Below are 17,896 nucleotides of genomic sequence, written 5' to 3'. Positions count from 1 at the left end.
CAGCATCAGTAACCGACAGAAATTCATGTTTCTTTGCTTTGAGAACTCTGTGAAGTCAAAATTTCTTAAAGGCAGAGACTACGTGTTCTGAAGGCAGAGAATCGCTGTTTGTAACATCAGCTTTCGGTACATCGTTCCATACATTACTCCTGGGCCATGTCAGGGACACGCCCAAACTCAGTCTTACTTTCTTGCCTTTTAACTTTTCCAGTCCCTGCAGCTGTCACCAATCTGAAGATCACAGAGAATTCCACTAGACACCTGTCCTTCAGCTGGACCACCTCAGAGGGAGAGCTCAACTGGTACAACATCTTCCTGTACAACCCAGATCGAACTCTTCAGGAGAGAGCTCAAGTTGACCCACACATTCAGAGCTTCTCTTTCCAGAACTTGCTACAAGGCCGAATGTACAAAATGGTGATTGTAACTCACAGTGGAGAGCTGTCTAATGAGTCCTTCATATTTGGGAGAACAGGTAAGACCCAGACTCAAGCAGTAATGTATAGCAAGATAATTGTCGTGTTATTCACTGGCTTTTCCGTCATTTGTCCTTAGCTCCCTATTCTATCCAGTACATAGCTTTACATGAAATTTGTGACCTTCAGGCTATTGGGCCCTAAATCAGACCTTTGATTATATATAAGAATAGTTCGTGGCAAGTTTTTGCACTGGCTTCTGCTCTTTTGCCGGCATCTGCATGGAGTCCCTGGGTGGCGCAAACATGTAAATGTTTGACTACTAGTCAAAAGCTTGGTGGTTTGAACCCACACAGAAGTGCCTCAGAAGAAAGACCTGGGGATCTGCTTCTTCAAGGTCCAAAAAAATCCAAAACCAAACCCGTTGCTGTCAAGTCAATTCCGACTCATAGCAACCCTACATGACAGAGTAGAACTGCCCCATAGGGTTTCCAAGGAGCACCTGGTGGACTCAAACTGCCAACTTTTTGGTTAGCAGCTGAACTCTTAACCACTGCGCCACCAGGCTTGAAGATCCTATGGAGCAGTTCCACTCTGCAACGCGTGGTGTCACCCGTGCAACCCGACAGCAGTGGATTTGGTTTTGGGTTTTTGCTTGCCTTGCGGGGTTTGATGAAAGTGAATCTGGCTCCTCTACTTGCTGGCAAACTTCTACCAGAGGGCTGTAATCTATTGTGGCTGGATCCATATGATGCCTTTCAGATTTCTACAAGAAATAGATGGAGTGGAAGGCAGGTTCAGAAAAGGGCAGCCACAAACTGGACAAACAAGGAACTACTGCTGACAATTGGAAACATAGTACTGCAAATAAACTGAATTTACTCTTTTTCCATACTTTGGTCTCTTCAGGCTCATTTTCATAGTCCATTTTTTTCTCATTTGACAGTAGTTTTTGGTGCTCCCCTGCCCAGCCCAGACACTGGGCTCACTGCTGGGAATGACAGCAACAAAGAGACAAGGCCCCTGACCTCCTAGAGCTCTACACTGGGGGGAGGGGAAGGGGCCGGAACAGCCTGCAGAATTTTAAAAAGATGATTTCCTTTCTCCTATCAAGGAAATAAAGAGTGTGTGTGAAAAAGAGTGACTTGAAAGGGAAGACATTTTAGCTGAGACTGAAGTTGAGGGGAGCCATTGACTGGCACATTCTGGGCACACAACAGAAGTCCTTGGTTCCCCCGAATTTTGAAAGGAATGAAAACGAGCAGCGATCAGCCTGGACCATGAAGCCAAACTCATTGCCGTCAAGTCAATTCCAACTCATAGCGACTCTATAGGACAGAGTAGAACTGCTCCATAGTTTCCAAGGAGTGCCTGGTGGATTCAAACTGCCGATCTTTTGGCTAGCAGCCATAGCTCTTAACCACTGTGCCACCAGGGCTCCAGACCATGAAGAGAGTTGCCCATATGTTACCATTTCCCAGGCAACCTGCCCTCTGAAAATCCTCCCTTATCTGCTTATTAATGTTTAAAAGAAAACAATAGTCTTCACTTTCCAAAGAATGATGAAGCTTAAAAAAAACCACAGGGCAGGTGGCAAAGTGACTAAATTTATACAATGGCAGAAGTAACTGTTAACACTTCTTTTCCCAAGTGAGGTTGGACGAATACAGATTTTGACAAGAAAGAACATGAGAGAACTGAAAACCTGGAGGAGGGTGGAGAGGAAGTAAAGAGACCCAGAGAGAGTTGTTATGGGATGGGGGCCACTAATGAGATGGGCCAACCTGGGAGGGACTAAGGCCTTTTACGAACTTTTCTAGGGCTTTTTATAAGCTAAGTTATAAACTTCTTGCCCAGTAGTAATTAATCATTAATGAAGATTTCATTTTATGTGTTCAGCAGAGTACATGTGGCAAGCATATAAAAATCACTCACTGTTTTGTTTTAATTTACACATCTCTGTAGATGAACACATGCCCCTAAACTTAAGTAGCCTAAAAGGTAGGCAAGATCTGACTTTACTATATGTACTACTCACCCATATATTGAAATTAGCTCAATTTTCACTCGTGGGCCCAAATACCTTTGTTCCTGTTTTGTTCTCAGTAAAGGTTTTCCATCCATTTAAGTCCCAGGCTCTGTGAGTAACCTCAAGGGGTCCAATCGAAACATGACAGACAGCCTCTGGTTCAGCTGGAGTCCAGCCTCTGGGGACTTTGACTTTTATGAGCTGATTCTCTACAACCCCAATGGCACGAAGAAGGAAAACTGGAAAGACAAGGACCTGACCGAGTGGCGTTTTCATCGCCTCATTCCTGGAAGGAAGTACATGCTGTGTGTGGTAACCCACAGTGGAGATCTCACCAATAGGGTCACAGGGGAGAGCAGAACAGGTAAGACACTCAGTTGCCAATGGCCAAATGTTGGTAGGAGGTACCTTCCAAAGACACATTTTAATTATTATTTTAGTGACAAGAAATAAAATCAATAACGACATACCACATGCTAGCCCTGAACTTGGGAAGGCACAATGGCACAGTGGATAAAGAACACAGACTTTGGTCAAAAAGATCCAGGTCCTTAGCTCAGCCCTACCACGTACCTGTGTGAAGCTTGGAAAGTTATTGAGCATCTCTAAGCCTCAGTGTCCTCATCTGTAAAATAGGGATAATCATACCTATCATCACTGTGTTGTTATGAGCAGTGCTTCCTAATCATTTTTATATCTTGGGCATGCGCAGAGAAATTAATATGTATATTCTGCACTGTATGCTGCAATGGGCAAGACTATCTACAACCAGACGTAATTGCCTGTGGACTCCAACCCTGCCACTCCCAAATCTGTTGGAATCAATATCTTTGCATACTTGTAACCCACACCATCCTGGTTAGGAGAATTAACGACAAAGTACATAAAGTACTTGAGGGCAGTGTCTTACACACAGTAGACACTCTACAAATGGAAGCTCCTATTATGATATTGTATCATCTCTTCCTACAGAGTACATTCACATAATGTCTAATGTCAATCGGCTTTCCTTATTTGTCTATGTTATCATATGGATGTAATTTTTCCCTTTCTCCTATATATAGCCCCAAGTCCTCCCAGTCTTATGTCATTTGCTGATGTTACAAACACATCCCTGGCTATCACCTGGAAGGGGCCCCCGGACTGGACAGACTACGATGACTTTGAGCTGCAGTGGTTCCCCAGAGATGCACTCACTGTCTTCAACCCCTACAGCAATAGAAAATCAGAAGGACGCATCGTGTATGGTCTTCGTCCAGGAAGATCCTATCAATTCAGCGTCAAGACCGTCAGCGGAGATTCCTGGAAAACCTACAGCAAACCAATTTTTGGATCTGTGAGGACAAGTAAGACATGCTTTGCCACTCTCGGGTTTCAGATAGAGTAAATAGGAAGTATATGTTGCAACATCTTATTCTGATAGGGCTTGGTTTAAATCCACATAGTTACCTGGGATTGGTTGAACTTGAATTCAGACAGAGGCCTTTAGAGACTTGCTTATTCATTCAGCATTAACAACAATTAACAATACAGAAATAATCTCTGCCTTCATGGAGCTTACAGTTAGTGGGAGATACTATAATTAAACAGACAATTACATTTGGGGTATGATGAAGGAAGTAGATGGTACTATAGAAATACATGATAGAAACATCTAATTCAATCCAAGGGGACTTCCTGGAAGAAGAAATATTCAAATCAAGACGTAAGGAAAGAGTAGAATTCACCAAGTGGAGGTGGAGAAAGAAATGGAGAATAATCCAGGGGGAGAGAATAAAATATTCCAAGACCCAGGAAGGAAAGAAAGATCTGTTACTAGAGGAACAGAAAGAAGTTTAATTGTCCAGAGATGTTAAGTAACTTGTCCAAAAATTCATTGCAAGAATGCATAGTGAGAATGAAAGAACATGTCTAAGTGGAATTTGAATCCAGGCAGACCAACCTGTAGTTTTAACCTCTATACTACTCAGCCTCACCTTCTGTCTGACTTCTGCCACTTGATTTCAGTGCCTATATGTGCATTTGTGTTTCCAGTCACATTGGCACCTGATGATGATCTAAAAGGACAGCATTTTACTTTTTAATGTTGTATTTCTCAAAGTGGGGTCTGGCAGGCAGAAATTCTCTTGTGAGGACCGTGAGAATGTTTCCTTGAAAAACAATCCAAATAAAGTTTGAGAATCATTTATTTAGAACTGAGAGCTAGTTGGACCACAGGAGCTGAAAAAATTCTGTCTCATGGAGTTCTGAAGTTCTCTCTTCCTCTCTCTTTCTCTCTCTCTCTTTATCTCTTAGAGCCAGACAAGATACAAAACCTGCATTGCCGGCCTCAGAACTCAACTGCCATTGCCTGTTCCTGGATCCCTCCAGATTCTGACTTTGATGGGTATAGCATTGAGTGCCGGAAAATGGACACCCAAGAAGTTGAGTTTTCCAGAAAGCTGGAGAAAGAAAAATCTCTGCTCAACATCATGATGCTAGTGCCTCATAAGAGGTACTTGGTGTCCATTAAGGTGCAGTCTGCCGGCATGACCAGCGAGGTGGTTGAAGACAGCACTATCACAATGATAGACCGTAAGTGCCCTTGGAGGTCTACACCAAGCCTCTTGTACACGGGATAGAGGGGATTTCATCCCTCTCTACTGTATCCATCACCACTATCCACTTGCAAACAGTTGCCTTTCACATGAGCAGGTCTTCTTGCTCCTGGAGAAGAGGACCTAAAATCCTCCATGAGATGGAAACATTTCTCTGTGTAAAGTAGTCTGGCAGCAAACAAGTTAAATGACGTTAAATTACCTGAATGAGTTAGTATTTAAATACATCACTTTGCCTGGTATACTTAGAGCTATAATGGAGCTTTTAAGCAATTTGAAGCAACAACTTCAGGAAGTCCTGCTGAGGAGTTACCTCTTTCATTATGCTTAATGCGCCACAGGCAAGTCAGTTCCTCTGCCTGCTTCCCCTCAGAAGAGGAGGAGGAAGGTTTCTTGATTACATGCATTAGATACACACACACACACACACACACACACACACACAAACACACACACACATATACACTCTCTCTGTCTGATGTAGTTGAGTGGAGATTTTCATTTCACTCACTGTTGTTTATGACGTGAAAGCCGAGTAGTGACCTCTCTTGATTCCTTCCCCACCCCTTGTTCCAGGGCCCCCTCCTCCACCGCCACATATTCGTGTGAACAAAAAGGATGTGATAATTAGCCAATCTTCCATCAACTTTACTTTCAACTGCAGCTGGTTCAGCGACACCAATGGAGCTGTGAAGTACTTCACAGTGGTGGTGAGAGAGGCTGATGGTAAGTTTTCATGAAGTGACTCTGCTGTTAGACACAGAATTGCTTTCTTGAGGACTCTCTATTGAAAATGTTTAAGAGTAAAAAACTTAATTTTTATATCATTCAGATATATCTCTGCTGGAAGCAGAGAGATGTGACAAGAAATTGTTTAAAGGCTCTTTCAGTAGTAAAGTATTATCCACTGGGTTTAATTATTAAAAGGGAGAAAAATGATAAAACAACCACAACAATAATACCAATAACCACCAATTATTGAGTCCTTACTACGTGCCAGGCACTGTTTGAAGTTCATTGCATGTATTGACTCATGTAATCCTCACAACAACCCCATGAGGACAATTCCGATTTCATGAATAAGGACCTAAAACACAAGAAGATTAAGTAGCATGCTCAAGGTCACAAAGCTAGTAGTTAGAGGATTCACAACTAGGCAGTTTGACTTTGGAGCCTATGTTCTTAAAACCTGCCCAGTTAATTCAGAGATTACACAGATAAAATTAGTCTCCATACTGGGGTGTCCTGATTTGGTGCCAAGATAGGAGCAGTATGAAATCTTCACTACTCTTATGTTCTGCCATTAAGCAGCAATTATTTTTCAACTGTCTTTGTCCTCCCCCCACCTCCCATCTCAAATACTTCAACCAACCACACAGTCCCAACCAACCAAACCCAAACCATTGCTGGTCGAGTGGATTCCAACTCATAGTGACCCTGTAGAACAGAGTAGAGCTGCCCCATGGGGTTTCCAAGGAGTGGCTGGTGGATTCAAACTGCTGACCTTTTGGCTAGCAGCCATAGGTCTTAACCACTGCACCACCAGGGCTCCAAACTACTCGCCAATTCACAAAAATATTCACAAGCTTGAAAGAAGCAAAGGATGATCATGAAAAGCATTCTGCCTTTCTCTATGAATTTTGAATAGTTTCATTGCTAGCTTCTGAATTATTCAACATCTGATTCCTAGAGACTGGGAAAATACTAGGTAATAAGTATAACAACATTCTGTTACAACCTTTAGAGCTTATTGTATCAGCATTTGTCAAATCACCTGCAGGAGTGTTGTATCTGGAGGCACACATGCCGGTAAGTGTATTTGCCATTGAGGTCTCGTGCATTAAGTCACCAAAAGCGATACTGTATCTGGAATGCCATTAATATGTTTCACATTCCTCATATTTTTCAAAATTGCTTAATGTGTTACGCATGAGTTTCTTAAGCATCCCTGACTATTGTCACCCATTTGTGGGCGAGGGGGAAATCTCAAACCTGACCAACGCTGGAATAGTTTCTAGGCAAGATAGTATTTTAGTTTCACTAGATATCTAACCGTCTATGTGCTTTTACATTTTATTTAATTTTACCAAAACTGGTTATGCATAATTAGTTAAATAATTTCAAGGGTCAGTTGTGCATCCCAAATTTCATCACACCTCATAACTGGAGATAGATTGGTGAGCTAGCTATGGAAAGAGTTTAGATTTAACTAGGCTGTGATGGAGATGTTGTTTTACTACATGTACATAAGGCAGTGGCCAAAAAGAAGTCATGCTCCAGAAAGCAGCCTTGTGTTCTCCAGTCAGGTTTCAATTATCATTGCTACCCTGGTCATCCAAGATAACAATCCATTTCATACAAATGTCACTGATAGAACATATGCTCATCCTAAAGGCAAAATTCCTTTTCAACTACTACCAAAAAATAACGTTTCCAAGTATGTGGAAAATCAAATGTCACTTCCCACTTTGCTAACACCAAACCAGATGGTCAGTTCAACTAATGAATTGAATAAATTAATGAATCCTGTTCCCCTCTGTTCCGACACCATCTACACATGAAGCGTTTCTTTCTCTGACCCTAACCACCCAGAGTTAGGTCAGACCTAGGGCACAATCCTCCAGACTTCCAAGTCTGCTCAAAACCTCAGATGTCAGTGCAAGCTCAGGGGTCCCCAAGGCCCCCTCACTTATGACCTGCTGGCTCCCACTACTCTTGGGTTCAGTCATTCACTAAAACGACTCACAGAACTCATGGAAAGTGCTATTAGAGTTTAACTTACTACTAGAGTTTTATTATAGCAAAAAGGATGCAAATAAAGACACATAGGGTAAGGTCTGGGAGGGTTCCCAACTCAGAACTTCTGTGTCCCGAAAAGGGACATTCTACCTTCCCATGTTCATTGATATCTATCACCAACCAAGAAGCTCATGGAACTTCTATGTCCATAGTCTTTTTTGGAGCCTCATGGTATAGGCATGATTGATTAAATTGTGCCCCTCACCACTACCACCATAGGTTGGCTGATATCACAAAGTGGTTTTTCTGGCCTGGCCAGTCTCCCCCCAAGAGGCACCTCATTGGCATATACCCTCACGTGTGGCCTGGACGCCTCATCAGAAACATTTCAATCACTGGGGAAATTCCATAGCTTTAGAGGTTATCTCTCAGGAACCAAGGGCAACCACCCAATTCTTTGGATAAAGTTAATGTAAAGCCCACACCAGGACTTACTCATTTTGAGCAAATTTTGTTAAACAAGAGTCCAGAATGCTGCAATGAACCCCATAGTACCGCTCCTTGAAGTTCATTGTAAATGATAACTGATCTCTATAATATTTATCTTCCTAATTGTGCTTTCCTCCAGCTAACATCAAAACTAGTTTGCAGTGCCAAAACACACAGTGGGCTGAGCAGACAGGGGAAGAGTTCTGGAAAGTGTTCTGAGTGATGGGCCGAATTCAAGCCAGGATAAAACTGTACTCAAGATAACAGAGAGCTGTACATGGAGCAGTTATCAGACTAGGCATGTGGAACGTGCCTTGTGGGACGGGCTGCTCTGGCCTGGGACATAGTTTCTCTTATCTTTTCCCTATTTCCCAGGTCATAGAGACTTCCTTATTAGCTCAACTACAATCGTTATTGGCAAGGTAGAGAGCTTAGTGAGCTTATTGGACTCTTACAATGGGGAGCGTCCAACTGTGTGGAATTATGGAATATGTTATCGTTTGTTTGATGCAATGAGCTACCTACGTACATACATACACCACATACTTTATTTCCTAGAAAATGATAAGATGTATATATATGCGTGTGTATATACATATACATATATATGTATACACACACACACATACATATATATATACATGTTGTTAGGTGCCATGGAGTTGATTTTGACTCATAGCAACCCCATGTGTTACAGCGTAGAACTACCCCACAGCGTTTTCTAGGCTATACTCTATCGCCAGGTCTTTCTCCCACGGAGCCGCTGGGTGGGTTTGAACTACCAACTTTTTGGTTAGCAGCCAAGCTCTTAACCGTTATGCCATCAAGACTCCTTGTATGTGTATATATATGAATTAAAATGTATTTCATTAAGGGAATTTCACAGCATCCCTTGATATCACAGAACCTGTGTCACTCTGGGGATAAGCCAGAGATAGTAAGGAGGAGGCAGCTTTAGAAACCTAGATAGAAATCACTAAAGCACTAAAGGCACAAGGAAGTCTGTAACTCAGTTTTCTCTCTCCAGGCAGTGATGAGCTGAAGCCAGAACAACAGCACCCTCTGCCTTCCTACCTGGAATACAGACACAACGCCTCCATTCGTGTATATCAGACCAATTATTTTGCAAGCAAATGTGCTGAAAGTCCTGACAGCAACTCCAAGAGTTTTAACATTAAGCTTGGAGCAGAGATGGAGAGCCTGGGTGGAAAATGCGATCCCAATCAGCAAAAATTTTGTGATGGACCGCTGAAGCCGCGCACTGCCTACAGGTTAGATATATTACCATCATTTTGCTAGAGGGGACATGCTACATCATCAGGTGCTCAGCTGTCGGGGCATCTGATGCACACGAGCGCCTATAGATGAATAACTTAAATTGTAAGAGTGCTCTACATTTTACTGGGTAATTTATAAAAGTGGGGTTCCTGCCTCCATTCACAGATAATGTGTGAAGAAAGCCTTCAGGATATAGCAGAAGCTCCAATTTATTATGTGAAGAATTGATTGAAGATTCTTAACTACTCTTTCTCCTACAACTTCTTTAATATGAGTCCAGAAAATTACTATGTTAACAACTGTGGGAATGTCTGAATAGAAAGACTGAGTTTAGGGAGACCCAATATTAGGTTTTATCTTCCACTTTTAGTGACGACTAGAATTACACTTATTTATTTACCGTCTAAGACATAAAAAGGCAAAAGTGCTCTGTGGTCCAGATGCAGCTCTTGGAGGGAAAGAGCTCCTGAATGAATGGAGGCACCCTTTCCTCCTGCTAAGATGGCAGGTGAAAAGGAGCAGCTGTTTGGCTTAAGCTCCAGCAAGCACCACCGCATGCAAGAGGCCCTTCCAGCCCTAGGAACTGGCGATGTTCTTGGTCTGCACTGTGTCCCCAGAAAGCAGGCACAAGCAGAAGTACGCAATATCCCAAACCAGGGTCCACGAGACAAAGATAACCTGGCTACTGTCTTGGATATAAGGCTACAGGCATCCAGCATTATCATTCCTGCAGAGGATGTACCTTCTCTGTTGGGTATTGACAGAGCTGGTATATGGCCAGTATCACAGCCAGTCGAGTTCTCTATGGACTGGTGTCCATTCTAATTATTTAGGATTAATTAATTAGGCATTGCTGACTCTTAAGTATTCTGAGTATCACCCTTGGGTCTGGGCATAAAAGCTTTTCTGTCAGATCCATAAGAAGTCTGTGACATGGCACCACACCTGAGAGAGTTCTTAGCCCCACCCTCATATCAACAAAGATAAACACATGGTTTTACTAAAACAAAGGACTCTTTTGGCAGGAACTCTGAAGAGCTATCTCTGCCCCTGACTCACTACAAACTTGCTGTTGCCATTCCAGCCCAGGTTGGCACCTTCAGAGTAAACACAAACTTTATTAGTGATGTTTACTTCAAAAGGGCCCATATGAGCCTATATCCTGGAAAAAAAAAATGTGTCAGAGTAGAACTAATTTTTCAGAAGCAGGTCCCAGGCCTTTCTTCTGAGGCACCTCTGAGTGGACTTGAACCTCCAGCCTTTCAGTTAGCAGCTGAGCACATTAACTGTTTGCTCTACCAAGGGATACTGGTTTTCTCTAACCCAAAGGAGGTGAGATCTCTGACAGAGCCAAGGAGAAACATAAGAGAGATCAGAAAACTGGGATCCTTCAGCTCCTCTAAAAATCGAGATTCCCCCAGCTCCTTTGTTACTTGAGCTCAAAGAAACTTGAGCAAAAGTCTCTGAAGAGCAACTTTCTTTTTCTGGGTTAGAAAATTGAAGTTATTTTAGTTTGTTTGTTTGCTTGCTTGCTTTTGGAGAGGAAAAGAGAGAAAATGACTCATTACTATATTTAAAGATAGAGTAAGAAGCTATAGAAGGTTTATGTCTGGACCAGAGCCCACCAGTCTCCCAGCAGCACCCTTCTTGTCCCCAACAGCTGCCGAGGTCCTGTGGAGAGCACCTGGATTTGAGTTCTAGCTCTGGCACTTTTTAGCTGTGTAACCTTGTAAACAGCGTTTCCATTCTCTAATCCTCACTTTTTGTGTCTGCAAAATGTTACAGGGTTGTCCTAAGGAGTAATATATGTGATAGATAAAACTTCATCATGTCTCTTCTCAATTAAGAGCTTCCAGGGGTTCCCAGGCACTTACAGGAGCGAGTCCAGATTTCTGAGCAGGGTACACAAAGCCCTCGAGCTCTCCCTTCTGCTTCCCTCACAGCTGTGTCTCCCACCATCTGCCCCCAGTACTCCCTGCCCTTTTGCTATTCCTCACTCCTCCGAGTTCCCTTGAAAGTGACATGGCTCTCTTATAACATACCTTTGAGCATTTGCACACTCTTTTCTTTCTATATTGGATACCCTCCACTCCACTGCCTTTCCTAGCTGGTGAATTCCTTCTTACACTTCGTTGAGCCTGACACCACATCTGCCCACCCACAGCCAGGCAGTTGGGTGCTCCCTCAGCTCCATTTTCATAACACCCACCACTATATCCTTCTACTGTGGCATTTACCAGTGACTTTTAAGCCTTTGATTAAGTGCCTGCCCCTAGGCTGCTAACCAGAAGGTCGGCAGTTCGAATCCACCAGCCACTCCTTGGAAACCCTATGGGGTTGTTCTACCCTGTCCCATAGGGTCTCTATGAGTTGGAACCAACTAGATGGCAACAGGTTGGTTTTTTTGTTTTGTTATGTTTTTCACTAGACTGAGAGAGCTCATAGTCTAATGGGGAAATAGACATGTCATTGGTTACAAAACGACATGTCAAGTACCTGGCACAAAAGAGGCACTCATTAAATGTCACATGAACAGATACAAAAATGAGCCAAGATGCTCTGTGAAAAGTTATACATTCTTATTATAGCGTAATCAACTCATGCCATACATATTTGTTTTCTAGAGCACAGCTTTCCTATATTCCTCCAACATACCTTTGGTTCATCCTGTTAAAAGCATGCCAGGCAGATAAAGCTTGGTAAGAGGGGGTACCCTTTCATGCAAAAGCTGGGCAATGAATAAGGAAGACCAAAAAAAAATTGATGCCTTTGAATTCTGGTGTTGGTGAAGAATATTGACTATACTATGGACTGCCAAAAGAACAAACAAGTCTGCCTGGGAGGAAGTACAGCCAGAGTGTTCCCCAGATGTGAGGATGGTGAGACTTCATCTCATGTACTTTGGACGTGTTATTAGGAGGGACCAGTCCCTGGAGAAGGACATCATGCTTGGTAGAGGGTTGGTGAAAAAGGGGAAGACCCTCAACGAGAGGGATTGACACAGTGCCTACAACAATGAGCTCAAACATAGCAATGATTGTGAAGATGGCACAGGACTAGGCAGTGTTTCGTTCTGCAGTACATAGGGTCGCTATGAGTCAGAACCAGCTCGACGGCACCTCACAACAACACTCTTTCAAAGTACATGGGAGAACCACTTGCTAAGTGGCCTCTTGTGTGGGGACTGCTGAACTCTGGCTCAGTGCACTCAGAGTGCTGTCTGTCTCGAGAGGATAACCACAGCAGTCCTCACCGCTATCAGCATCTTTTTCCAAAGAGAATAGGTAGACAGGAAAGAACATGGAAAAAAAAATCAGGATTGAAAAAAATGGAAAAAGCTAAGTTTAGCTGATATGCAAGTCAACAAATGCAATGTTTTCCCATCCATTGTTGGATTCCTATTATCCATTGTTCCGTATGGAAAGAGAAGGGGCAGACCATTATGGGTGAGAAGCAGTTTGGAAGTCAGGAAAGTGTTGATCTGGTTTTGTTTCTGTTCTAAATAGGACAGCAATATGACCACAGTCAGGTAGGCAGTTTCTCCTGACTTCATGTTCCTCGAGTAAAGGAGATTCAACCACATGATCTCTAACTTTCTGCTATAGAATTCTGATTCTGCACACGTTATAATTACTATCAGATAGATACCTATTCATTAAAATAATATTTATCATGCTGATGACATATCCAATACATGTTTTATTTCCTGCTCTGTGGAAAGCACTGAGCCAGGTGCTGTAGAGGATAGAAAGATAAATAAGAGGAGACCCCTGCCTTCAAGAGCATGTAATGTAGTGAGAGAAAGAAGACGTGTCTATAAAATATAGGCAGAAATATTGAAGGACATAAGAAAGGTACAGGGAAATAAATTCTGTGAGGGTTCGAAAGGCTTCCTGGAGGAGGTATCATTTTAGCTAGGCATTAAAAAGTAAGGAAGGCCTAGGATATGCCTAAGAGAATTGAAAACAAGAATGCAAATAGATACCAGTGTTCATTGCAGCACTAGTCACAATAGCCAAAAGGTGGAAATAACCCAAGTGTCCATCAACAGATGAATAGATAAACAAATTGTGGTATATGCATACAATGGCATATTACACAGTCACAGAGAGAAATGAAGTCTGATACATACTACAACATGGATGAACCTTGAAAACAGTATGCTGAGTAAAATAAGTTAGCCACAGAAGGACAAATATTGCATTATCCCACTTACCTGAAATTTCTAGAATAGGCAAGTGTATAGAGGCCTAAGATGATTAGTGGTTACTAGGGGTGGGCTGGAGGGAGAGGGAGAGGGAAAAGAAGACACAATGCTTAGGGGACACTGAGCTCCTGTTAAGGATGATGGAAAAGTTTGGCAACTGATAAGGGTGATGGTGGAACAAACAAGATAAACATAATAATTGTCACTAAACTGTACATGTGAAGACTGTCAAAATGTTTTGTTACATATATATTTGCCACAGTAAAACAGTTATTTAAATAGTGTGAAAGAATTTGGAAATATGGAGATGGGTACAGGAGGAGATTAAAAGTGAAAGGAACTGGTTGATTGATTACATTAGATTACATTATGGAAGGTAATTCTGCTCTATCCACAGCCAAAAAATTTAATCATATGCAACTTTCATGACAGCAGCTAGACTAGTGTTTGGCCAAACCACTAGGAACCACAGTATAGCAAAGTTGACATATAAAATTAACCGTCACAGGGACATTCAATTAATCAATGACAAAATGAGAACTGTACATCAAATCCTCAGGCTTCTAGCCCAGGCTCTTTTCACCATTCCTCCAACAGAAGTCATGGCTGCTAAATAAAAATTAAGCCAAGATAGAATAAGAGAAAGAGAAGTCAGGAAATATGGAATTTAGTTTTCTTTCACCAGCATTCCCTGTGATCTTGGACCAGACATGAAATCTCTCCAGGCTTCACTTTACAAATCTCTAAAGTAATATAATAAACATTCTTATTATCTTGAAGAGGTTGGAGATAATCAAATAGAACCATGTTTGTAAAAGGTCTTCCAAACTTATAAAATCACTTACACAAATATAAGAAACTCTTATCATCAGAGAGACTCCTTTCAACTTCCAAAAGTACAATCAATTAGCAGCACATACCAAGTCCCAGCCTTGTGACTTAACACCCCAGGCTATTTGTTACCCTTTGGGGATGATCTTAGTTATCTAGTGCTGCTACAACAGAAATACCACAAGTGGGTGGCTTTAATAAACAGAAATTTATTTTCTCTCAGATTAGGAGGCTAGAAGTCCTAAAGGCTTTCTCTCTCTGTCAGCTCTTTTCAGTTTCTGTTGCTTAATTCTTTGACGATCTTCATGTGGCATAGCATTTATCTTCCCCCATCTGTGCTTGCTTGCTTGTGGGCCTAATTTTCTCCTTTTATTTCTCAGAAGTGATTGACTTAACCACACCCTACATTGATGTGACCTTATTAAGATAACAAAGAAAACTCTATTCCCAAATGGGTTTACATCCACAGGTATGGGGGTTAGAATTTACAACACATATTTTGGGGGCACAGTTCAATCCACAACAGGGACATCTCAGAATTCTTCTGTCGTGTGTTTTTCCTGGAAGTACAGCTTTTGACTTGAAAGGGATCTTTTCGGGATGGAAATTACCTCTCTAACCTCATCTCCTGACACTCCCTCACTTCTTTGCTGCACTCCAGCCATGTTGACGTCCTTGATATCCCACGGACACTCCAAGTGTGCTCCAGTCCCAGGGCCTTGCACCTGCTATTCCCTCTGCCTAGAATGCAGGCATGGCTCCCTCCCTCATTTTCCTCAAGTTTCTGTGCAATTGTCTTCTTGTCAAGGAGACCTTCACTGAGCGTGCTGAATAAAGTAATGCCACATGCCTACCCCACTGCTTCAATTCCCGTTTCCCTGCTCTTTTCTTTTCCATAGCACATATCACCACCTGACATATTATATTTGTGATTTATTGTCTGACTTCTTCCATGACAGTGTAAGCTCTGGGAGGTCAGGGACTTTGTTTTATTCCTTTGAGTATCCCCAGCTCCTAGAACATAGTACAGTTTCAATAAATATCCAATGACTAAATGAATGAATGGGTGGATGGATAGATGAATGAATGAATGGACGAACCCAGCTGTGTCTCATGGCATAATTCATATCCTACACTACATACCCGCTGACTAGGTCCCCACCCCGTTTCTGCTCAAACAGCTTTTTTCAGTGAGTGCTACTGTGATCAGCCAGTTAAGTAAATATTTAAATAAATTGGTTTTCTTTTCAGAATCAGCATTCGGGCTTTCACACAGCTGTTTGATGAGGATTTGAAGGAATTCACAAAGCCACTCTATTCAGACACGTTTTTCTCTTTGCCCATCACCACTGAATCAGGTAAGTCAAACCTGTCCATACACCCACACATTCTACCAACCAGCATGTCACCTATAAGGGCCTCTAGAAAGGAGATCTGGTGATGTGGCTGAGGATGAGGGGAATATTTGATTTGCATTTGGAATCTAATCTTTATGTGATCATGGATTGATGTGGATTAGAGGGATTGAACAGCTTCTGTAGGAGAATGGACTGGAAAGGGGATTAATCTAGAAAAGAATGTGGCATTTTTTTACTTTTAAATAGTGGGTGAAAAACATTAGAATCAAGAGATTGCACAGGCCAAAATATAAGTTGATACAAAGGCTTTTAATTGTAAGTGGGGATATATATATATGCATAAAAATAGAAATGCATGAAGAAGACTAAAAGAAAAGTGTTATTAATGATGAATTATTCACACAATAATTATTAAAACAATAATTAATACAATTAATGTATTAACAATGAACATCTCAAAGTAATGAGATTATAGGCAATTTTTCTTCCTTTTGCTTATTATATACTGCCTTTACACTATAAAAATAATGTTAATACAAAAGACTTTACTAAGTTTATGAAAGAAACCTCTCTAATAAAATAGAGGGAAAGTCCAAGTAATAATAATAGCTAATATTTACTGGTCACTTTCTCTGTGAAAGTTTGAAGCATTTCACCTAAAATAATTTATCCAATCCTCACTCCAACCTTTCAAAGAGATACTATTATTGTCCCCATTTTAAAGGTCAGCCAAAGGCACTAAGAGATTAAATATCTTGCCCACGCTGGTAGACCTAGGATTCTGGCACATTCTGCCTGAACTCTCAGCCCCTGCACTGCATTGCACTGCCTTGGAATATTTCCATCATCCTCGGAATAACATCCAGAGGAATTAGAACACAATTAAGAGGATTTAGATGTGTTTGCTTGCAACTTAATTTTAAGCAGGGGTTGTGAACCTAAGCCTTTTCTATTTGAAATATTCTTATACAACAAAAATTGTATGTAGTCCAGTAAAGGAAGAGAGTAAACATATATTTAAAAAATAATATTAAGCACAATAAAAGAAAAATGGTTGTGTTGTTTTGATGATTCTTGAAAAACAACATTGAAGAAACAAATTCAAGGGCTTAAAATGCGACTGCAAAAATGGGCTATCCATAGACCTAAATGTAAGAACTGAACTAATAAAGCTCTTAAAAGAAAACATAGAAGTAAATCTCTGTAACCTTAAGTTGTGAAATGGTTTTTTGGATATGACACCAAAAGTAAAAGCAACAGAAGAAAAAAATAGATAAATGGGACTTCATCGAAATTAAAAGTGTTTGTGTTTCAAAGGATACCATCAAGAAAGTAAAAAGACAACCTACAGAATGGAATAAATTATTCCCAAATCATATTTCTTATAAGGATCAAGTATCCAGAATACATAAAGAACTCTCACAACTCAATAATAAAAAGACAAATAACAATTTTTTAAAAATAGGAAAAGGACCTGAATAGACATTTGTCAAAAGAAGATATACAAATGACCAATAAATACGTGAAAAGGTGCCCAACATCATTAGTCACTGGGGAAATACAAAACAAAACCACAATAGAATACACTTCACACCCACTGGAATGGCTGTACTTCAAAAAAAACAAACAAACAGGCAATAACTAGTGCTGACTAAGATACGGGAAAATTGGAACCCTCATACATTGTTGGTGGGAGTGTAAAATGGCATAGCCACTTTGGAAACCAGTTTGCAGTTTTTCAAAACATTGAACATACAGTTATTATATGACTGACTAGTTCCACTCCTAAGTATATACCCAAGAAAAATGGAAACATATGTTCCACAAAAAATTGTTCACAGATTCTCAGAGCAGCATTATTCATAATAGGCAAAAAGTAGAAACAACCCAAATATCCATTAACTGCTGGATGAATAAACAAAATGTGGTATATCTGTACATGGAATATTCGT

At 41.2% G+C, this 17,896-nt stretch overlaps 1 protein-coding gene across 4 annotated transcripts in view; it reads left to right on the top strand.

The window, feature by feature from the left end:
• Nucleotides 1-17,896, top strand: part of PTPRB (protein tyrosine phosphatase receptor type B) — a 147,822-nt gene that overhangs the window by 103,714 nt on the left and 26,212 nt on the right. For all 4 annotated transcript variants that reach the window (XM_004386442.1, XM_004386445.3, XM_004386444.3 and 1 more), the window contains 7 exons: nucleotides 212-475; nucleotides 2,546-2,809; nucleotides 3,510-3,791; nucleotides 4,741-5,019; nucleotides 5,619-5,768; nucleotides 9,298-9,541; nucleotides 15,838-15,944. In XM_004386442.1, the coding sequence (XP_004386499.1) occupies nucleotides 212-475; nucleotides 2,546-2,809; nucleotides 3,510-3,791; nucleotides 4,741-5,019; nucleotides 5,619-5,768; nucleotides 9,298-9,541; nucleotides 15,838-15,944 (1,590 nt within the window). The remainder of the gene's footprint in view (nucleotides 1-211; nucleotides 476-2,545; nucleotides 2,810-3,509; nucleotides 3,792-4,740; nucleotides 5,020-5,618; nucleotides 5,769-9,297; nucleotides 9,542-15,837; nucleotides 15,945-17,896) is intronic.

The sequence above is a fragment of the Trichechus manatus genome, unplaced genomic scaffold, assembly GCF_000243295.1.
Source record: "Trichechus manatus latirostris isolate Lorelei unplaced genomic scaffold, TriManLat1.0 scaffold00164, whole genome shotgun sequence".
NCBI lineage: Eukaryota > Metazoa > Chordata > Mammalia > Sirenia > Trichechidae > Trichechus > Trichechus manatus.
Note: the sequence above shows the minus strand (reverse complement) of the source record. Positions and strands in the feature narration are given on the sequence as shown.